The sequence below is a fragment of the Silurus meridionalis genome, chromosome 2, assembly GCF_014805685.1.
Source record: "Silurus meridionalis isolate SWU-2019-XX chromosome 2, ASM1480568v1, whole genome shotgun sequence".
Lineage (NCBI taxonomy): Eukaryota > Metazoa > Chordata > Actinopteri > Siluriformes > Siluridae > Silurus > Silurus meridionalis.
In genome coordinates, this window is record NC_060885.1 from 6,408,693 (window position 1) to 6,432,982 (window position 24,290).

Below are 24,290 nucleotides of genomic sequence, written 5' to 3' on the forward strand. Positions count from 1 at the left end.
ATATCAATTGTATTTAATATACAGTATAAAGCCACAAATTAAAGCTACTTCTTTCTGTTTACAATGGCCACTCTACAAGTCTCTGGATTGTATCAAAGCAGTGAGTAGTGTTCCTCCAAAAAGATATTCAGATGAAGAAGATGATAATACAAACTATTTAAATATTTTCCCTATGTATGAAATTGGGTTGCGATCATTTTTATATCTGAAGGCTACAACACAAATAATACTCATCAAACATTCAGTGAGTCCACATTCAGACCACATTTATCCCACTAGAAATGTTCCATCACTTGATAAAGGTGACCAGTCAGAATAACTTTGGATTGATTTTAGGTGAGGCTTCTCTCTGAAGAGAAAAGTGGTGACAAGCCAGGGCAGCAATATACTTAAACTCTCCTTAAATGTATTTTTCCATGTAAATTGTCTCTATATGTCAGTCATCTACTGTACCTTGGTCTTCTTGTCCACCTGTGCTATCAGCTGCCGCCAGCTGAGCATATTTGTGAGAGCTGCGAGACTGACATGTCCCCACTGGGTGACCTCGCATGACATAAACACATGAAACAATCTGCCTAGCTTTCTTCACTTACAGCACAGTCTCACACCCTTATTGACTAATTAGTATCATATCAACTTACTAATAAATACCAGAAAGACAATAGTGAAAAGTGGCAGGATGTCAGTGCTACTTAACTGCGACTAATATACGTATGTATATATGTATATGTATGTATGTGTATATACAGTATATATATATATATATATATATATATATACAGTACAGACCAAAAGTTTGGACACACCTTCTCATTCAAAGACTTTTCTTTATTTTCATGACTATGAAAATTGTAGATTCACACTGAAGGCATCAAAACTATGAATTAACACATGTGGAATTATATATGGAATTATATACATAACAAAAAAGTGTGAAACAACTGAAAAATGTCATATTCTAGGTTCTTCCAAGTAGCAACCTTTTGCTTTGATTACTGCTTTGCACACTCTTGGCATTCTCTTGATGAGCTTCAAGAGGTATTCATCTGAAATGGTCTTCCAACAGTCTTGAAGGAGTTCCCCGAGAGATGCTTGGCACTTGTTGGCCCTTTTGACTTCACTCTGCGGTCCAGCTCACCCCTAAACCATCTCGATTGGGTTCAGGTCCGGTGACTGTGGAGGCCAGGTCATCTGGCGCAGCACCCCATCACTCTCCTTCTTGGTCAAATAGCCCTTGATGCCTTCAGTGTGACTCTACAATTTTCATAGTCATGAAAATAAAGAAAACTCTTTGAATGAGAAGGTGTGTCCAAACTTTTGGTCTGTACTGTATATATAAAATCAATGCTGTCAATCTATTAAAATATTTAATTGTGATTAATTGCATGATTGTCATGAGTTAACTCAAGATTAATTGCAATTTAATCGCACAGTGAAACCAAACTCAACACAGAGCATGAAGACTAGACATGTTTCAAAAGTCATAGATGTGTTTCAAAGAACTTGTACATGTCTATTATACACATAGAAATGCCAGGTTCCTATTCATTCTCTTTCTTTGCACTGAGCCAGTTGCTCAAGCAAACAAGCCTGTTTACATTTTCAGATGGGAGGGCGGCTCGTAAAAATACTCTTGTAAATGTTTTAAAGTAATTGTGGTGTTTTAAATTACGTAAATCGACACCAAATGAAACTTTTGCTATGTTTCAACACGGACGGTTTTATTTGCTGAATGTTTGCATTAACAGCAGATTTTGAGACTTGCCGCATCAGTAGAGTTAAAATTAATGTTTTAAAGCACATTAGTAGCACCGCTGATAAAAAACACAAAAGGTCCCAAATATCTTTGTAATAAATCAAAATATACATATAAATACTATATAAATACTATAATAATAAATATATGAGATGGTAGAAAAAGGTTTTGCAACTCTGTTTACAAGAAAGTACTTTATTTATCTATGTTTACACACGATCACCTTCAATACTGTCCCCTTGCACAATACAGCGCTCCCAGCATTCCTGCCACTTCTGGAATATGTCGTGGAAGTCTTCTTTTCGAAGTGTGTCAAGCACCTCTGCGATTCACGCTGGATCTTATGCAATTGTGTCAAAACACTGACCTTTGAACTAGATCTTCTTTTTCGAGAAGAAGGTGAAATTCACAAGAGCCCAATCTGGAGAGTCCTGTGTGTATGGAATAAGATAATTTTTATTTATCTCCGACAATCATCATACACAAGTTGCTGAATGGTTTCGAAATTTTCACAGGCTGAGCTCGTTGAAGGTTTTCCTGATCTTTCCTCTTCCAGCACACGTGGCATTCAAAACACCTCGAATTACTCGTTGCAGCATCGCCGTATGTCACACGCATATTATTTCAAACATCTCCCTGGCAGTTTTTCTCGGTTTCACGCAGAATTTCACGTTTAGTCTTTGTCCTAACTTGCTGTCCATGATGAAATCTCAGATGTGGTAATGCACGTGGTCAGAAGCACCCATTAGCACTGTTAATCTCACAACTTTTTGATATCACCTCGTAATACTTACACATAAATAAAACAAGCCATAGTCAACAGCAGGGTTTGTTAAACATAAACCATAAACCCTCTATTTTGAAAACTTGATGAAAACGTCTACCTTTTTTTCTCTTACAAAGCATTGACAATGTTTTTCTCTTGTTTAAATTTGACCTAAACATAAGTGTTCCAGGATTAAAAAATTCAATAAACTAAATAGATTTTTGATTTCAACACTGTTTTGTTATAAACCTAAATGATATTATATTTACATAAGAGAATGTAACACTGGTAAAATTGGAGACTTATTAAATTTTAAATTTTTGTGTTTAAATAAATTTAGCTTACAAAGAACAGAAAGATCTGCTGACATGTTCTGCACTGTATCTTGCTATGATTTGAAACAACACAGATTTCCCCCTTGACTATAAATACAAAATGCACAAATGAAGTACTTTTCTATGTGCATCACAAACAGTCTTTAATAGTTGCTGCTTCAAAGGATATGAAATCCCTTTAAATCCCTGTCTCTGGAGAAGGGCAGTGGTGGGTGGGGGTGAATGCCATACTGAGGGGGGCTTTCAAAGTTGCTGCCTTAACTTAGTCATAGGAGAGGTTGTTCTGAGGGTGGAGTCTTGTGCTGTCACTGTGTTTCTGCTTAAGTATTACCTGCATTGCTTCAGCAGGAGGAGTTCACTTGTGCTGTGTGAATGAATGAGTAAGTGCAGAAGGAGAGTGAGACAGAGAGAGAAGAGGGACACCACTGGGAAAGCACAGTCTGAGTTTGACTGTGGATTTGAAAGAGGACATTTTCTTAGCGACCTCTAGCTGGAGTGCAAAACAGGTCTATTTTGGCAAGTCACTTTCAAGACTGCAGTGCAACTAGCTCTGATCATGGCTGGTTGTCTGCAAAGGACAAGATTTTGTGGTGCACAGACTCTTCTGACGTGCCTCCTTGTATTAGGTCTTTGCTTGTGCGCAGTGCAAGCAGATCCTTTTGATTCAGCTTTCCATTACAGGCACCAATCTGGACCTAATGCTGAAAACATCTTGGTGGCGAACAATGGGATTAGAGTTCCTTTTGGACGCTCTGTTTATTTGGATCCTATCAATGACCTTGTCAGTGAAGTGAAACCAGGAGATCGTTGCCACATCACAGTACTAGACAATGACCCACTGGCACAGAGACCTGGAATGCTGACTCCTAAGAAATTTCCATGTGAGTTTGGAGATAAGGACGTTAAATACATTCATTTTGGATCACGGAGTCCAAGCAAGGACCAGGTGAAGCTACAGTTAAGGTATGACTCCCATACAGACACTGTAGTTATTCCTTTCATGCTAGAAGTAGAGGTTGTCTTCCAGCAGCTGGAGATCTTAACTCGTAACATGCCTCTTGTGGTGGAAAAGCTTAATGGTCAAAGCAACCCTATTGATAAAAAGGGCTTGGAGTTTGCTTTTGAGGATGATGTGACGAAATGCAAAGTGGCCACACTGGTAGGAACAGGTGGACTTCCAAGGTATGGCATGCTTTCAGACAACTCTGTTAACGGACAGATGATTGACTGTGATGAGTTTGTCAAAAAAGGTATAAGATACCAGCATACTGCTACTACCAAATCTCCTAACAGAGATTACATACCAATGATGGTGGAAGTTCAAGATAATGATGGTAATACTATCCAACAAGAGCACTTCCAGATCATGGTCCGAATCAAAGAAGGTGTTGAAAACACCCCTCCAAAAGCCAGCTTTACAGCGATGATGATGATGGAGGTAGATCAGTTTGTAATGACTGCCATAACATCTGATATGCTGGCAGCTGAGGATGTAGAATCTGTTCCTGATGATTTAATCTTTAACATAACATCTCCTCTGGGCCCTGAGCAGGGATATATTATCAGCACAGACAATCACAATTTGCCAATCACTTCGTTTTATCAAAGAGATGTAAAAGATCTGAAAATTGCCTATAAACCTCCATCTGAAGATTCAGATGTAGAAAAGATTTTTCAAATTGAATTTGAGGTAGTTGATACAGATGGGGCTGTGTCTGATACCTTTGCATTTATGATCGTCGTGAAACCAATGAACACTTTAGCCCCAGTGGCAACCAAGAACACTGGCCAGTTATTGTTTGAGGGTCAGTCAAGGCCTCTTACTAGTTCTCAGAATCTTGAAATCAGTGATGAGGACAACCTGGAAGAGGTAAAGATTACTGTACTTGATGGCTTAAAACATGGCGAGCTGACAGTGTTAGGATCTCCTCGAAAATTCTTCACACCATCGGACCTAGATTCTGGAATTGTGATTTACCAACACGATGGAAGTGATACTTACAGTGACAATATCATATTTAGAATGACAGATGGAAAAAATGACGTGGAGTTTCTGTTTCCCATTACAATCGCACCTACTGATGATGAGCCTCCCATCATTAATGCTAACACTGGTATTGTGCTGTTCAAGAATGAAATGATGCAAATTTCACCATTTATTTTGAGTGCTACTGATATAGACTCTGAGGATTCGACCATTAAGTTTATACTGGAGGAGCCTTATTCAGCCATTGGTGAGCTGCTCCTCCGACAAGTAGAGCCCCCTGCAGATGCTTCTACTTGGAAGTTTAGTGGGACAGATGAAATGTTTGAACAGGTGGTGACCGAATGGTCCCAGCAGGATATTCTTGATGGAAAACTGTTTTACCGCCACAAAGGTCCACACAGCACCACTACTGTCACTGACCACTTTGTCTTCAGAGTTCAGGATGATAACGACCCCCCAAACCAATCAGGAGAACACACGTTCACCATTAAAATCCATCCAGTAGATGACATACCACCAACTCTTTACCCAGACACTGTTCTGCACATGACAGTTAAAGAATATGAATTGACATTTTTTAGAAAGAAGTTTTTACGCTACACAGACTTGGACTGTGATGACAGAGATCTTAAGTATACCATCATTAAGCCCCCAACAGATACAGATGAAAACAATCCAGTGCCTCTTGGAGCCATTGTACTTACTGACAGTCCTGGCACTGTTATTACTGAGTTTACTCAAGCTCAGGTAAATCACCATAAAATAGCATACAAACCCCCTGACCAGGAACTGGGGATTACTCCCAAAGTGGTTCAGTTCACCTTTGTAGTTGAGGACACTGCTGGTAACTCAGTCAATGGTTTATTTACAATCTTTTTGCAGCCGGTTGACAATAAACCTCCTGTAATTACTAATACTGGTTTTACTGTGCTGGAGAGAAGTACCTACATAATAACCAAGAACGAACTGAATGCATCTGATCAGGACACAGAGGATGAGAATATTATCTTTAAAGTGATCCAGATTCCCAGATATGGCCAGCTACAGTATTTAGGAATTGACATGTCTAACGGTGAGACCTTTATTTTAGAAGATATTGAAAGTGGTCGGCTGACCTACATCCATGGTGGTGAAGAATCTCTCAGTGACATCATCAAAATCGATGTTAGTGATGGTTTTCACGAAGTGCCCATTATCATTAAAATCAATATCAAGCCAGTTGATGATGAGAGCCCAACTATTATGCTACCAGCAGGTCTTTTAGGTGCTTCGATTGATGTTCTTGAGAATGGAGCTACAGAGATCACAAGCAATGTCATTCAGGGCCAGGATGAGGACACAGATGATCTAATGCTGACATTTATCGTGGAGGAGCCTCCGAGATTAGGAGAGATCATTGTGAATGGTGCTCCTGCGGAACGCTTTACTCAGCAAGACATTATCAATGGGGTTGTTGTCTATGCTCATACAAGTGGCGAGATTGGACCCATTAAGGAACATGATTCTTTCAACCTTACCATCTCAGACTTGTCAGATGAGTGGGTGGTAGGTGGTAACAAAGTTCAAGGAGTTCGTGTACATGTCACCATCCTTCCTGTTGACAGTGTTGCCCCGATTGTTAGTGTTGGGTCCCAGTTTGTGGTGGTGGAGGGAGAAAAAAATGTTATTACACTAGAGCACTTTGGAGCTGAGGATATTGACACAGATAACGATGATATCCTCTGCACTATAATAGTCCAATCAACATCTGGCTATGTGGAGAACATTTCTCCAGCCCCTGGTTCAGAAAAGTCAAGGGCAGGCACTGCCATCACTGCCTTTAGCATTAAAGATGTTAGCCTCAGCCATATCTACTATGTTCAAAGCATTCATAAAGGTGTAGAACCTGTGGAAGACAGGTTTACTTTTCACTGCTCTGATGGCATTAACTTTTCAGAGAGGCACTTTTTCCCTATTGTCATCATCCCTGCCAATGATGAGAAGCCAGAAATATTTATTCGTGAGTTTGTAGTCATGGAAGGCATGAGCTTAGTCATAGACACTCCAATTTTGAATGCTGCAGATGCTGATATTCCAGGTGATGAATTAGAGTTTGAAATCATCAAGAATCCAAAACATGGTAACATTGTCCAGCAGTTAAGTACCGGAAGTACCCCTGTAGTGAGATTTACCTTGGAACAAATCAAAGAGGCATCTAATATTGTTTATGAACACGATGACTCAGAAACCAAAGAGGATAGTTTTGAAATAAGACTCACTGATGGGAAACACACCGTTGAAGAGAAGGTTCTGATAATGGTCATTCCTATTGATGATGAGACCCCAAGAATGACTATCAATGATGGACTAGAGGTTGAAATTGGAGAAACTAAAGTGATAAGCAATAGAGTCCTCAAAGCCACTGATCTGGACTCTATAGACAAAGATCTTACTTACATTGTACGTTATGGTCCTGGGCAAGGTTACCTTCAGAGAATTACTAAGCATGGAGATGTCATTGGCAACATCAGCATTGGAATGAATTTCACGCAAGATGAAATTGATAAACAGCTCATTCAGTATGTCCACACTGGTCAAGAAGGAATTCGTGATCTACTGAAGTTTGATGTCAGTGATGGTATCAACCCTCTTATTGACCGCTACTTTTATATAAACATTGGCAGTATTGATATGGTCTTCCCTGATGTCATCAACAAAGGTGTGACCCTCAAAGAAGGAGGCAAAGTAACCCTTACCACAGACCTCCTCAGCACAACAGACATTAATAGTCCTGATGAATACCTTAGTTTTACCATCACACGTGCTCCTAGCAGGGGTCACTTAGAAAGCACTGACCATCCTGGTGTACCCATATCCACCTTCACCCAATTGCAACTGGCTGGTAACAAAATCTACTACATTCACACATCTGACGATGAAGTGAAGATGGACAGCTTTGAGTTTGAAGTTACTGATGGTTACAATCCAGTGTTCCGCACTTTCCGGGTGTCGATCACTGACGTGGACAATAAAAAACCAGTCCTGACTATTAACAAGCTGGTGATGGAAGAGGGTGAAACAAAACTTATTACACCTTTTGAGTTGACTGTGGAGGACCGTGACACTCCCGACCATCTACTGCGTTTTGTGGTCACCCAAGTGCCAGTGCATGGTCAACTACTGTATAATTGGACTCAGGTTGTTACAACTTTCACCAAGCAAGACCTAAATGAGAACCTAATTAGTTATAAGCATGATGGCACTGAAACCAATGAGGACAGCTTCTCCTTCACTGTTACAGATGGAACTCACACAGACTTTTATGTTTTCCCGGATACAGTCTATGAGACACGTAAGCCTCAGATGATGACTATCCAGATTAACACAGTGGACAATGGCATGCCTCAAATTGTTGTCAACAAAGCTGCATCAACTCTGAGGGTTCTTCATACTGGGCATCTGGGATTTTTAATTACCAGCAAAGCTCTGAAGGCTGAGGACAGAGATAGTCCAAACAAAGTTTTAAAATATTCAGTGTCTGAGGCCCCACTGCATGGCTTCATCATGAATACTGCTCTGGGAAATGACAGCATCAAGACCTTCTCACAAGGTAAAAACTGTACTATCTGTACTACACAGCATATTATTTTGTTAGGTCTATTATTTTATGAAAGAAACCATATTTTACGTCTACAAAATTATACAAAAAGCTGTATGCAAACTAGCTTACTGACAGATTTATGTCAAATGTTTTGTCTTTAATAGCTGATATTGATGACATGAAGATCTGCTATGTGTTACTTGATGATTCCAATGCCACAAGTGATATTTTCTACTTCATTGTGGAAGACAATGGTAAGAATATTTTGTCTTTTCTTCTAATAGATACGTTTTAAACATCTGCATGGTCAAGTTTTTAAGGTTTATTTAGTCGCATACGTTACACCATTTTTAATGTTAAATGTTATATGACTTTGATAAATGTTGAATCTTTGACAGTTTGTTTATTATCACTGAATTATTCTGCATATTTCGTTCTTATTTGGTAAGTTTGTGTGTTTAAAATCTGGAGTAAAACATATCAGAAGTAGGGAGTTCAGCTATTTTAACTTTTCAGTAAGTGATGCTCTGAGGTTTTGAAATACAATCCACACTGCAGTGTTTGAACTATATTTATGATGTATTCATACATCATATGAAAAACATAGTCATGGATCAATTTGCTTAGGTTTATTTTAAATTCCAGCTACAATTTTGATCATTTTAACCTTTCTATCAATTAATTTGAGTTCTTACACATTCATTTATAAAAAATAAAACAAAGTCTCATCCTGGTGTCTTGAATGGAGATTAAATGGTTATTTAATTCAATAAATCTTATTTTAAGGTTGAAGCACAGAATAATCTTGAAAAGTGTCAACCACAGTATGATATCGACAGGAATTGCAGGGATCTGGACCACATGTGAAAGATGATAGGAGGGGATGGGGCTGGTAATGACAGCAGTAATGCTACAAAACCTTGCAGTTTCCCTTGAAATATGATAAAAACCTGAAAGCTAATTTTATAAGAAAATTTAGCTTTTTCTGAAACCAAATTTGAAATATATGTTTTTGACCTGACTCATATTGAACATATATTTTGTGTTTAGGGTAAAAAACATAGGTTGTGCTAATTAATAGTAAATGAAAATACAAACAAAAAAAAATATTTTAAATAACCATAACCAAAGCAAAAAAAAAAAAAAACCAAGGTTTTTTAGTTTAGTTTTATTCACAATGCAACCAATAAACTTTCCAAGACCTTCCGAGGTATTCTCAGGACAGATATTCCTGGGAACAGACCAACTGTTGTTTGGATGTTTGACTATTGTTGTGTACTGAAAAAGAAAACACAAAGACCTCATAGTAACTTTGACCTCTGTTTGTCATGACACTGTTTGAGATTCCAGTCAGCTGTAAAAAGGCATACCTGTGTTTGGTCAGGTTTTCTCTGAAGTGTGTGTGGTCATTCTATTTGGACATAAAGGTCTTACTGGCAGTCCCCCTATTTCCCAACCCCCATCATATACATGCATGAGAGAAGGAAAAGAAAAGGAAATCATTATTTGTGTTTTGATGGTCAACTAAGTACAGCACATGGTCAAGTAATGTGGCTGTGATGACTGAAAATGTACCATACAAATTAGAAAAACCATCAGACATCACTGTGGTGTGGATTTGTAAATGCATTTTTGGAAATATTATATCTGAATATTATAGATTAACAATGATGGTTGTTATGAAGTGAAATTTACTTCGCACACTCTTTTTTTGCCTTGTTACCCAGTAAGAAAGAATATTAATAGAGGTCTTCTGCTTGAAACTCAACCCATTTGTTCTCCGCAAGGGAATTCTCTGATGACTAAAATGGACCCCAGGCTTGGCATTTAGTCTCTTTGGCAATCCATCAGCTGGAAAAAAAAAAAAAGCTGGATTTTGAGCCAACATTGTTTAAAAAGGAGAGTTGTCTTATGGTCACAAACGTAGGGAGGCTGTTTAGGGCATTAAAAATGTGTTATCCAAAACTAGATTTAAACTATGAAGAAAAACGTGGCTAATTTAGATTTTGCCAACATCTGATATTAAAGAATTCAAGGAGTCAAGAGCTAATCACATACGATGCCTGGATGATCTGATCTATTGATAGAGGCAGCTGTTTGCAAGTTTAGTGGTAAAAGTAGTTCCTCCTGTGCATGGTTCATGTTCACACTTGCCCAAGTGGTCCTACCATATAATCTTCCCATCATAAAAAACAAACAATTCAAGTGAAGTACTTCCTCTGGAATAGCTTCCTTTCTCCTGTCTTGTAAAACTGCACTTTGCCATTAGTTGGTTTCAACTAATTACATTTATTTGTTGCACCTTAATTGTGATTTTTGTATACAAAAGGTACAATAACTGGCTCTAGGCTCACTGCTTTATTTCTCATTTATTACCAAATCTGGGTAAAATTCTATTTCCAAATAGGATATTAATTCTCACTACTATAATTATAGGTTTTAGTCAAGCTAGCTAGCTTCGGAGTTGGCCGACCTCTCCTCATGGTGTTTAGCTTTTCTTGAAAATGAATTTTTAAGTATGTCCGAGATCAAATCAATTTCTCTTCCCCCTTCAGCCATTGTGGGCGTAAAAAAGTCTAACTCTGATGTATTAATGTGTGCAGAGTGCTACAGACTTGTTTTGCTAGCCGAACTTGGCTGTAACGGTTTCACTCTGACCAACCAATCCGAGGACGGAAAAATGCGGACGCTATTCTCGGCCAGCTAGCTGCCCTGTGAGGCGAATTTGAAATCTAATTGGTTAAAGAAACAGACCCATTGCTAATATAGGTTAACTTACATCGGCCAACACTACTGATTCTGAAGGCCCTGGGCAGATTAGATTGACATCTCAGCACATAGAGGCTGAAATCAGATTGGACAACAAAATCTAACATCCACATACACGTACTGGAAGCAGTGCAGCCAAGAGAAACGCTACGAAATGAAGAGAATAAACTGTTGGGAATAAATTAATACAATTTCATGAAACAAATATTAGAATTTAGATTGTAAATGTAGGTCAGTGTTTTTGATAGTGTTTAGGCCAGCAGAGGAGGCTTTGCTGGTCCTGATGGCCCACCACTGAGTAGTAGTAGTAATAGTAGTAGTAGTAGTAGTAGTAGTAGTAGCAGAAGTTGTAGTATTGAGTTATTATAGCAAAAAATAAAAGAAAAGTGTATTATTATTAGTAGTACTAGTAGTAGTAGTATTTTAACATAGAAAACAGAGTGAAACTGACAGATAAATAGTGGAGTTGGAGGTCACATTTTCTTGACAGGAACTGAAGATTTAGGTTTGGGAACCTCTGCTCTAGCCAATGGCAAGCTGAGCATTCCCATAGATTTAGTTCTGTGCCTTTCAGTTACAGCTAAGATTGATGGATCTCAGAATACAGATACCAAATTTAGATCTTTTTTCACAGAAATTAAACAAAACATGCTCTGTTTTGAATATTCTACCCGAATGCCCAGTCTCTGTTTTGCCATGTTACACCAAATCTTTAATATCCTCTTCAAAGTAAGATTTGACACCAGAATCTGTAATATGATCACTTGTTATAAGCAGGATCCTATTTCTTTGCCAAGACTTGTGTCTCCTGTAGCCATTTAACCCAGTCTGGGAGAGGAAGATGCAGTAGACAGGCGTGTGTGTGTGTGTGTATGGGTGTCCCTCCAGTAATGGAGAGATGTTCAAAGCCTTCTCTGCACCAACCCTGTAACCCAAATCCAGTTCCAGATCTGTTGATAACCCCAGGGTTTCCCTTTCACTCAGTTAAGGGTATCTTCTAAGAGTAAGAGCACTTGTCTGAGATGATTTTATTACAGTTATAATGAAAGTTTACTTTACCAGTGCATTGTTGTATCACAGCTAAGGCATTTGCATTTACAGCATTTTGGCAGATTCCCTTATCATTGAACTCAAAACCTTCCAATCAACATCTTATCCACTTATCCAACATCTTAAGTTACCACTTAGCTACTTTTCTAGAGGCAAGTCTTTATAAGGAACAATTCCACCTTGAGGAAAATTGAAATATCTTGGCTGATTTGTTGGTTTGTGCTGTATTAATGTTAATCCCCCAAAACAGTGGAACGTTGCAAGCTCAGTTACCGTAATGTTTAACAGGAATTACAAGCATGTGTCACATATTACAGCAATGGCTGGCCATGAGAGCCAGCAAGGCCTTTTCTGCTTGCCTAAACACTATCAGAATAACTGAATTAGGTTTTAATATATCGACAAGTATGTATTAAATTATTTTAAATACTTTATGCACTGCTTCAAGTTTAAGTGTAAGTTTGGGTTAGAGTTTCTATCCAATCACATTTCAGCCATCACATCACATGTTGCCAGGGTCAAAGAAAGATCTTCAAGATCAGCAAGATGCTTGTAGCGTAAAAATCCATGTTGCTTATACAGTAGCTGTCGCTTTAACCAATCAGATTGCGAGTTTCTGACTCCAGGGTCATCTAGCAGGCATACAGTAATGTGTTTTTATGTCTTTTGATTTAATGGTCTGCATACAGTACAGCTGTGGCTGCACTGAAAAAACACTTGTAGAATCGTGTTTATTGAGTTTCCTCTTTTAGATACCTGTATGTTATGCAGCATTAGATTATACTGCGTTATTGTGTACGATGTTTTCTACAGCTGTGGAGTCATAATGATTGACAGAAATGAGAAATATCAAGTAAAAATAAAGTTTTTTTAACATAATATTTATTTGTAAGATTTTTGGCCTTTAACTAAGTCAGTATTCAAAGGAAATAATGCTGTTGGCTTCTTGAAGTATGTAATGGGCTACTAGGATGTCCTCGGTCACAGCAGTTTCTTTTCCTGCCCCATAATCGGACCTGTCAGTCATGTCAACAGCTGCTAAAGGATTTAAATGTTCTCCCTTGCTTATGACCATTGAACTTCCTCTTCAGTCCTCGTTCTTTATGCATCAGCATACAGATTTATGGAGGGTTTTTTAAGCAGTCTTAGAGAGAAGGTATGGCTTTGGAGTTATTTATACACCCCCTCTCTCTCTCTCTCTCTCTCTCTCTCTCTCTCTCTCTCTCTCTCTCCCTCTCGCTCTCTCTCTGTCATGAGGCATGCTCTTTTAGGTGCATCTCTTTTGCTCTGTTCTGTTTTGCTCTCATATTCACTGCACATACTATATTTTCTATCCTACATGCTTTCATTCTGTCTCACATTCTCTATTGCTATGCGCACTATGAAAAGATGCTGAGATTGCTCTTTTAGGTCATATTTCTCCAAGTCGGGGGTGTGAGGGATCATCTTTAACACCAATGCCTTGGCTCGCTGGTGTTAAATGTTAGGCGAGGACGACTTGTCAACCCATCATTCATCATACCAGGGGTTGGGGATCACACCTCTTATGGGGATTTAGGTTTAGTAGCTCATGGTGGTTTAGAGAGAGTAGGGACTGTAAATATAGAAAATGTAGAATGATCTGGAAAAGTTAAGACAATATAACATCCTATTTTACATCCTCTTCCCTGTAGGGAAATTAGATACTTTTATAATGGTCAGTGATGGTCAACATAGTTGCAATTATCACAAAAAATAGTTTGTTTGTCTGTTTGTTTGGTTTTTTTTTCATTCAGGGTCAGGACATAATCTCGCCCTGCATACATTGACTTGAATTGGCTAGGTGTTGAATACCTAACATGGCCCTATGATGAGTATAAATGGAAAGAGAAAGCTAGGATAATAATAATTGCCCTCCTTCTCAATCTGACTAGATATACATAGCACCATACTTACTCACACGTTCTTGCATATGCTTGCATCATGCTGCAGGAGGCAAATATTGACCTCCTAAATGTAGTCTCTCATAGCTATGGCAATGAAAAGCCTGCAAAATGTCAGCTAAAAAGTTGTTAATGCAACTTAGTGAAGGACCTGTAAATCAGCAAATGGTCCTGGTAGGTAAAGAAAGTAACTATAAACACTATCTGTACCATAGATAAATTTTAATTGGTGAAAATGTTGATTTGAATTAAATATTGGTGTTCATTATGGATTATAATCTTAATTTCATTCATTGTTTCGAATAGTATTGCATGAATGCAATCGCTATGACCTCATAGATGCAAAGGTATACTTTAGATAGATGTTGTCAGGTTTTAAGAAATTTCTATATACTTAAAATAATAATTATTTGACTGTAAATCATTGCACATAAAAATTTATTAAAGAAGCAATAAAACAATATAAAGTGTTTGTAAAAAAAAAAACATATGTAAATAAAATGGATATTTATACATTTACATGATAATGATGTGCAATGACGTTAAAAGAAATTAACTGTGTGAAGTGAAAGGCGCTACATAATTTCAACACTTTAAATTTGTAATTAAATAATTAATCAATAAATTAAATTAATCAATAAATTTTACACATTACATTTATTTATTAATTAATTTATTTATTTATTTATTTATTTTATGTTTGCTTGTTTTGTGGATTGTGGTTATTTTATATAGTGAACTAAAGTAAAATGTGCTACACAATTTGAACACTGAAATTTAAATTAAATAATTAATAAATCAATCAAATAAATACTTACTTAAATACATACATATCTTTTAATAATTACATGTATTTGTGTATTTGTCTGTCTGCTTGGGGGTTTTTTTTGTGTGTTTTTTTTAACTTTGTTCAGTTTATGTAGTACACCCAAGGTTGCCTCATTGTGTTTGTAATACAGAATAACAGAATATACTGTATATTGTGTATATAAAAAAATTTTATGACGGCTCAACCATGCCCTCAGTTTAATGGGTCCAGCAGGAAGCCATCCTAAGAATCTTGGCAAATCTCTTTCAGAGGACAGTTAATATGGCAATGCTAAATTAGCACAACTCTGGAGATGCTAGTGTCAGAGCAAAGCACATGTGGCCAAATATCACCCAAGGTATTTACAGATAGCTATTTCATGAGCATGTCTAAAAACATCACAGTGGATCTGCTATATGTGTCAGCTTCTAACATGGTAATTAAAAATATACAATTTTATGTGTTCCACACATTAAACATCATCAAATCATGATAAATCATAAAATTATCTTTGGAGTTTGGCTTCTGTTGCTTGTTTTTTTGGTACGCCATTGAGAATGTGGCCGTTACTTAGCCATGCATTCTTTCTTCGTGTTTTTACTCTCATAAATACCTTGGGAACATTGTAAGACTCCTGGAGGCATTCACTGAGATTCCCAGTGTTCTGGTGAGTTATGGACACCCCTTTTTTTTTTTAAAGGAAGACAACTTTATGGCTCTATTCACCGACCAAAGCCATCACATTTAATATACAGACTACATCAGAGTGACATTTTGACTCATCATTCATTAGAGAGACAAAACGCTAAAGCAGAAATGCTAAACACCCTTTCAGATTCTGTTCATCGCATACAAATCACATTTAAATTCTCATGATTGAGAAGGCATGAGCAACCCATGGCAGTGGGTTTTGGCCCACCCAGACAGTGCTTGGTGTGTTCCTTGTTATTGTTGTTTTATTTTCATTCTTGAAATAAAGGCTGACAAAAGGAAAGAGTGAGGGAGGTCAGAGGAGAGTACAGCTGTCATTGTATGCTGCCTGAAATCTAAAAACCATTAGGAGTCTGTGTAGTATGAGGAAAAATAAAGGAAGAAAATGTAAGCATTGCCAAATGGAAGTGCCTGTGTGGGTGTAGGGTGACCAGTCAGAACAGAGACAGGACCACCATTGCTTTTGTGACCATCGAACAACATCTGTCAGTCATATTGGGTGTGAAACTGTTTAGTAGTTAACAAAAAAAGCTACTCTCAACAGCTGAGAATACGCTGGCAAGTATGCGATCGTAAGTTTACAGCTTATTTTTACCAACAAATTTGAAGCCAGATTGAGATATATTTTGTAAAGTAGACATCCAAGTACAACTTCAGTTGTACCATTGATGGCTAAAGTTTAATAAATCATATATCAAGTAAAACTATTAGGGTTATAACATTAGGTCTCATCAATGATATAAGAATGAATCAAATATTTCACATACTTTCATTTACAGCATTTGGCAAACTTAATGACAGACACCTGCATTTGTGGTGAGTAATGTTTGTACAGGTTCATACTATGTTTCCTCCAAATATCAGACATAATAATAGTGAGAAGTTTAATTCAAATGTAATTAATTACTTTAATTGAACAAAGTGTGTTTAGTCTACTTACTCTTACTTTCTTGCTCAAGGTTTTTAAGCTAAAAAATAGATCGAAAAAAATGATAGAGCAAACAATCTAACTCATTTCCATTCATTTATCCATCGAAAAATAAACTGGGTAATTTCCTGACATGGCTATAAGCCTCAGATTTGCTTATTTCTATCACTCTGTAAAATCTTAATACATCCCATATAGATTTTTTTCAACAGCAAATAATTTGCAATGGATGCAATACAAGAGTGAGCAGTGTTAACCCATTAATATCAGTCAGTCGTGATCTTCTAATTACCTTAAATTGAGTAATTAAAAGACTCAATTATTAACAACTCCATAAAGCTGTCAGAGGACTACAATATGTGTTTGCATATTATCAAGCTGGTGGAGTGTGCTACTGCATTTTTGTCAACAGTCATGACATGTATATCCATATCCATAATTTGATCCTGTTTTTAACACCTCGTGGATCAACTACAGAATTCTTAATTATAGACCAACTATTAACACCTTTCAGCTATTTAAAAAGCCTTTTAGCATTTTCTCTAAAAAAAATTTTCAGAAAGCTTTTAAATACATTGCATTTTGCATTATAATTAACCATCTTCAATGTATATTAAACGATATCTTTTATGCAAAGAAATGGAGTCACACAGTAAGATATCTATGTCCATATTCTTGAAGACAACGTACTATTATCCAGGGCCAGAGGAATGTCGCAGGGCTAACGAGGCCGTGTGCCGGATACCAGACTGAAAAAAGAGCTCATTGTCTGATGGCTGTTCAGATGATAATCCTCGGGTACACAATCGCTAAGCTCAATATCAACTAGTTCTCACACTGGGCACTTTGCCCACATGAACGTTTTCTCTCTAGAACAAGCTGCTGTTTGTACCATAGCCTTACTATATAACAAGGATTTAAAAATATTTTCTTCTCATACCATGTATGCTTTATCACATTGGAAATGCACTACGAGTTTCTATTCAAAAAAATAAAAAAATAAAAAAAAATAAAAAAAGGATTTAACTAGTCTTTTCGATGAGAATAAATTGTTTTATAGCCTCGTTATTTTTACGTTACCACAATTAAACATAGATCAACAGCAACTTTAATTAACAGCCATACTCATGCTTACAGAGCTTAACTCTGCTGCCATCCATTTTTTTATGGCTACAGTACTTAAGTCAAATGTTAATGCATTATTGTAAAAATCGAACAGTTCAATAGAATGCACACAGTCCTGGAATCCTCAAGGGCAAAAAAAAAAGAAAAAAGTCACATTTACTGCCATAACATGACAACAATTAGACACCGTATTAGATATAAAGAGTGCATACAAATACAAATGATAATTACTGCAGTGTCTCCATGGTTGAAAATACTTTTTGCTACATTCTTTAAAAATTATCCCAAGTACACAAAAACAGGAGTGCAGACATCTAACACTTGGTGTTAGGTGATATAATGTTCCATTAAAACCAAATTAAATAAAAAAAAAAATGGCCCAAGTGTAGTTATATGCAGTGTCTAGTCGTCTGTCTGTAGATATGTCATCATTTTAATATATGCAGGCATATTTACTACTTTCTTTCTTTCTTTCTTTTTCTGACTAGCATCAACTAGTGAATATATAGCGTTTATCAACTGTGTACATATACACTACTTGGACTAAATTTGTGAGATTCATATGTGCTTTTTAAACATCCCATTCCACATTAAGTCCCCATTTGCTACTACAATAACCTCCACTTTCCTGTGAAAATGTTCTACTAGATTTTGGAGTGTGTTTGTGGAGATCTGTGCTCATTTAGCCACAAGGGTGTTGGTAAAGGAGGTCAGGTAAAGAGACCTGGTCATAATAACCCAGTCAGTTAATCACAAAGATGTTATATCGAGTTGAGATTAGAGCTCTATAGCAGACCACTCAAGATCTTCCACTTCAACCCATGTAAAGTATATCTTCATGGAGCTGTCCTTGTGCATAACTGGTATTGTCATGCTGGGACAGTTCTTGAGTCTTCTAGTTCAAGTGAAGAGAAAATAAAATGCTAGTGCATCAAAAGCCATTGTATACATTGTGGACCTCCAACTTTGTGGTAACAATTTGGGGAAGACATGCTTGAAAAAGTCTGATGTCCCAGAATTTTTGTCCATATAGAATATTTCTGAGAGATCCCTGACTGTATTTTTTATGCATCACATATTTTAGTAACTTGCTGCCAACTCACTGCTTACAGTTGGATAATGTAAATAAGAGGAGTAAAATAGTGCACAATATTTGCACAAACCCACCTTTATTTAAGAGTAAAAGTGCAGTAAATCACACTAAGGCGATGCAGAGTTGGCAAAAACATATATAATCTATTTATTCAGATATGATCTGATACCTGAGCTGCCATTCCATGCTAAGACGCCTCCTGAGCTAGTGTGCAGAGGAAAGTGGAAGAAAGTGTGGTGATGACTGGGTTTCTTTGTAAAGCATAATGCAGGATATTTACTTACTAAATACTTTGCCATGACTATGGCATGCTGGTCTCCATCTAGTATTATTAGGACTTGTTTTGTCTCCAGAAGACTTGTGGCTTTTTGTTTTGATGGGAAAGTCAGAGAGTAGGCCCCATTCAATTTTTCTCTCCAACAACCATGCTTACATCTTCTTTCTTTAGAGTCACATAGCAGAACACCCAGTTCCAAGGTGCACCAAATGCAGGTGGATGGTCTGCACCGAATGTAGATGTCCCATGATTAGACAATACACACCCATAGTTTATTTGCCCAGATGCTTTGTTCGCATGGTCTTTTCAAATGTAAAAGAGGGTACATTGGATCATACTGGTATATCCTTAAAAGATCAGCTTGTAGAGGACATTCCTTGAAATCGGAGTAGGGTTCATGCTGACCCGACTGGATCTTCTTACCTACATGCTTGCTCTGAAAAGTTCAAGTAACAGTCATTGAGACAGGAAATTTAAACAGGACAATCATGTGTCCTTCATTTCTGACTAAAACCCTGATGCTATGCAATATGTCCTTTGGAATTCTTTCACAATATAAAAATTGGCAGATAATCCAGGTTTAACAGCATCAGGAAGGATGGTGTCAAAGGACATGGATCTCAGTATCTCACAAAAAATGCATAATGCATAAAGATAAATTGATCACCTGATATTGTATGTTTACAAGTTTGAAAAAAAAAAAAAAAAAAAAAAGAAATAGTCAATAGTTTAAGACCAGATTTAAATTTCAATTACAGAAATCACTGCTGGCCTAAAGAATGCCATTATGGTTGAAGATCATCAAGTTCCAAACATTGACTTTTGCTAAAATGAGTGTCTAAAAGAAACCGGTTGAAATAATTTTTTTGTTTGTTTTAGTTTAAGTGTTTTGCATTTTTTAGGCAAAGCTTGTATTAAAATTGCTCATTAGTTGTACATGATGAGTACTAATTTAGGGAAACCTAAATTTCAGGTTAAAAAAAAAATCAAGTAATATAATTAAAAAATACAATCTTAATTATTATAAAAAACAATAAATAAAAAACAGTCATTCTTTATTAATTAATACATTTACATTTGTCTTAGAAGCTAGAAGCTTCCTAAAGGATAAAGGACATTCTTATTACTTTTTTTTGTTATTGAAAAGTTGAGCTGTGAATTCATTGTTTGCTGTTGTCTTCATTTGATCACTTTTTAATTTTTAATATTTTTTTTTTTCGGGGGTGCTATTAAGTTGTTTTTGATTTTTTGTAAAAATGCATTTGAGAAATACATGCTTGACAATCATAACACAGAGCTGCCGACATGCTACCTCAATGCTGAGATTATTCAACTAAAATTGAACTTGAATGAAGCACAGAAGTGAATATGAATCTAAAATTTAAATCATATGTGAGGACGGTCGGACAGAGGAAGGTGTGGCAGAGAAAAACAGTCAAACAAAGGGTCAACATGAGCTTCTCACAGCTCCTGCTGCTGTTGTCACAGTTGATGATAACAGAATCTCCTAACTTTTGTGTTCCACACTTTAGTCCTTTGACCTTCACTCTCAACCCGACAGTCTGAACCAGTATCCAAATCGCAATTAGTAGAAAAGTGATAAGGCTCTGAATAGGACTCAGTTTTTTTTTTAAAGATGTATCATAGTGTAATTTGAGGACCACAACATGGGGTAACAGTTGATTAATAAGAACCCCAAAGATTTTGAGTACAAATTACGTGGAGTGTGGAAAGTCATCAGGAATTGTTTTTATTCAGTATTTATTTGACCCCATTGCCCAAGTGATACACAAATACAATTTTATTAACGGACCTGGATTGTCATGAACAGCACAGTGACTACTATGGTTGCTATGGTATAGTTACTATATGGTATAGTTACTACAGAGATACTATGGTTGCCATTTGTATAGTTTATTGGCTTAATGTCTGCCAGGGTTTCTCCTTGGTTCTCTTGTTTCTTCCTCCCCTCGCTCTGCCAGTAAGTTGATTAACAGCTCTAAATGTCCCTGAGGTGTGAATGTGTGTAGGCATGGTGCCCTGTGATTGACTGGCCTTCCACATCTCACTTCATGCCTAGTGTTCCTGTGATAGCCTCCAGGAACTGATTAATGAATAATGAATAAGTTGACAGCTACAAATGGCCTCCTTTCTGTTTTATAACTTATTTATGTTCAAACAGGGGGCAATAAACTGAAGGCGCAGCCGTTCCGCTTAAACTGGGCCTGGATCTCTCTGGAGAAGGAGTACTACTTGGTAGACGAGGATGCGAAGTTCCTGGAGGTGACACTCAAGCGTAGAGGATATTTAGGAGAGACATCATTTGTCAGTACGTATTTACTAATTATGTGAAGGTGTTGTTTAGAGTAAAAATGTCACTTTCATGACATTGTTATCCAAAAAATGCTAAGGCTACCAATGAAGTAGTAAAGGTTTAACATAGTTTTATGATAACAGGTAGAACCCTATTTAATTCCTATTTCCTATGAACCAACATCAAAACAAACTAATCCTTTTCTGGGTGACTATAAATCATTACAATATACAGCAGTATAACAAAGAAACAGAATGTTTCATATTGTGAAAGAGTGATTGCACAAATATTGTTTGTTTTCCCCCAGGCATTGCCACTAAGGATGGCACTGCGGAAAAGGACAAGGACTTTCGGGGAAAAGCCCAGAAACAGGTCCAGTTTAATCCAGGCCAGACTACAGCCACCTGGAGAGTCAAAATCTTCACTGACCAAGAGTTTGAAACCTCAGAGACCTTCGAGATCCAACTTTCTGAGCCAGTAATGGCAGTTTTAGAGTACCCAGATAAAGCCACTGTGGAGATTGTGGACCCCGGTGATGGTAAGGAAAATTTTCCTTAGAGTAATATTCTTTGAGAAGAAAATACAATTATAAAAACATTCAATTTGATGTATGTAACGTTTGCTTCAGTTTTGACAAGTAATGGGTCTGATATTTATGATATTAAGATATATATTTTGTCAAAGTAGTGCTGTGTAGTGACATGTGCTAAGGTGCTGTTTTCATTTTTGTCTTTTGTAGAGTCCACTGTATATATCCCTCAATCTGAATACCTCATAGAGGAGGACATTGGAGAGCTTTTGGTCCCTGTACGCAGATCTGGGGACGTTAGTCAGGAGCTTATGGTCATTTGTTACACACAGCAAGGTAAGTGCTTACACCTTAACTATTTTCCTTATCATTTAGCTTATTAAACATTATTAAATATTCTTTAATTTCATTTTGCTATGCTAATATTGTACCAGACCTGCAAAAAACATAGCTGCATGAAAGCTAATGATGTTTTCATTTCATATAAAATCAATCAGGTAGTGCAACAGGAACTACTCCCAGCACAGTGCTCTCTTATTCTGACTACATCACTCGGCCCGAGGACCACAGCAGCGTGCTCCGCTTTGACAAAGATGAACGAGAGAAGCTCTGTCGCATAATCATCATCGATGACTCGCTGTACGAGGAGGAAGAGAGCTTTAATGTGTCATTAAGCATGCCTATGGGAGGTCAAGTGGGAGCCAGCTTTCCCAGTGCCAAGGTGGTCATCCTGGCAGACAACAATGATGGTGAGTTATGGGGCATACAAGGTAACTACAGCAGCTGTTGGTTAAAAAAATATTTTGTGCAAGGAAAATAGTGTGCGTATTCACAAAATACAAAATTAAACACTTGAAGTCATTCTGTTATTATATATATATATATATATATATATATATATATATATATATATATATATATATATATATATAAACAGAATGACTCCAAACATGTTTAATACCAGATTAATCATTTTAATATAAACTAAATGACAACAAATTGCAGCTAAAGCTAAAGCTAAAGCTAAATGTTATTGCAGCTAAATCTTGCAGGATCTCTTTTATTTCATAATAAGCCTAAAAAATGTACTGGCACTGGAGAATTAAACATAGTACAGTAAAAGGGTCTCCTGAAAATATCACCATATTAATAATAATTTAATATAATAAATACAATAATATAAACAACAGTGCAAATGTTTTAGCTTAGCCACAAAGAAAACAGATGTAACCTTTAAAATCATGGATCAGACTATGTTCCAACTTTTCCTGTCACCTAAAAATGTAGTTTGAAAGCATCAGACATTAGATTGAGTCATAACAGGTTGACATTTTGCAATGAACGCGTGAATGCGTGAAGTGTAAAAATTGAGCCATATCTGATAACAGTTTGAATGCTCTTTTTGTATGTTTTAGCAGTTTCTGTTCTTTTAACTTACTCCCCTTTAGCTGGTGGGTACCTGAACAACTGCATTGAGTGGTCAAGTCTTATACAGCTATGTAATAAAAGAGTCAGCTTGTACCAGATTAGAATCACAGGAAAAACAAATGAAAAGAAGATAAGCTACAGGGCTAAGTCTACAGGGCTCAGAACCACTAGAGTCTATCCAATATGGAGGCCAGTGTGGATAATCTGAATTTGTCCACGTATTTAGGTTTTTCAGAATTATATAGACTTGGAAATAACATTGAGAAATTGCATTGTTTTTCTTACACATTAAACCTGTTATATAATACCATTATGGTCTGTTCTTTTTACAAGCCTACCTCCAAAAGGTTTGCACATCCAAAAGCATCTGCTTGTTTCCTGTTTATAGATCCAGCTTAGGGAATTTGTCGGCTCTTTCCACATCATTTCTTCTCTATTTCCTTTATTTGTCTTTCCAGTGGTTAGAAAAACTGTGCATGTCCATTCTTCATCTGTCACCACACCACAGATATTCTTAGAAACCTTGCAACTTGAGAACCCCAAACACTTTGGAAAGGAACACAAAGGATTTGATGGGAGAAGTCTAATGGCTCACAAGCCTCTGCAAGTATAGATGAGTGCAAGCATGTCCATGCAGGTAGAAAGGGAAGAAAGAAGTGTGTATTGTTCTTAGTCTTAGTCTTGGACAATCCACCACAATGTCCATTTGGAGCATCTAATAGTTACTGGCAAAAGTTATTGACCAACTTCTTAAAATTACAATTTGACTGGATCTCTGGACTCCATGTACTTGTTTTCCTTATTTTCTGAAAGGAAAACAATTGGTTTTGAGTATGGGGAGCTGATCAGATTGTTGTCTTTAAAGTTTTGAAGGTTGTGCCAGTAAAGTGGACAAAATAAATAACAGACTTA

At 36.9% G+C, this 24,290-nt stretch overlaps 1 protein-coding gene across 4 annotated transcripts in view; it reads left to right on the top strand.

The window, feature by feature from the left end:
- The first annotated feature begins 3,369 nt into the window (after positions 1–3,369).
- frem3 (Fras1 related extracellular matrix 3) overlaps positions 3,370–24,290 on the top strand; it is a 35,971-nt gene continuing 15,050 nt past the window's right edge. For all 4 annotated transcript variants that reach the window (XM_046863279.1, XM_046863258.1, XM_046863271.1 and 1 more), the window contains exons 1-6: positions 3,370–8,433; positions 8,589–8,678; positions 21,290–21,436; positions 21,729–21,959; positions 22,161–22,286; positions 22,448–22,699. In XM_046863279.1, coding sequence (XP_046719235.1) covers positions 3,414–8,433; positions 8,589–8,678; positions 21,290–21,436; positions 21,729–21,959; positions 22,161–22,286; positions 22,448–22,699 — 5,866 coding nt within the window. In that variant the 5' untranslated portion in view covers positions 3,370–3,413. The remainder of the gene's footprint in view (positions 8,434–8,588; positions 8,679–21,289; positions 21,437–21,728; positions 21,960–22,160; positions 22,287–22,447; positions 22,700–24,290) is intronic.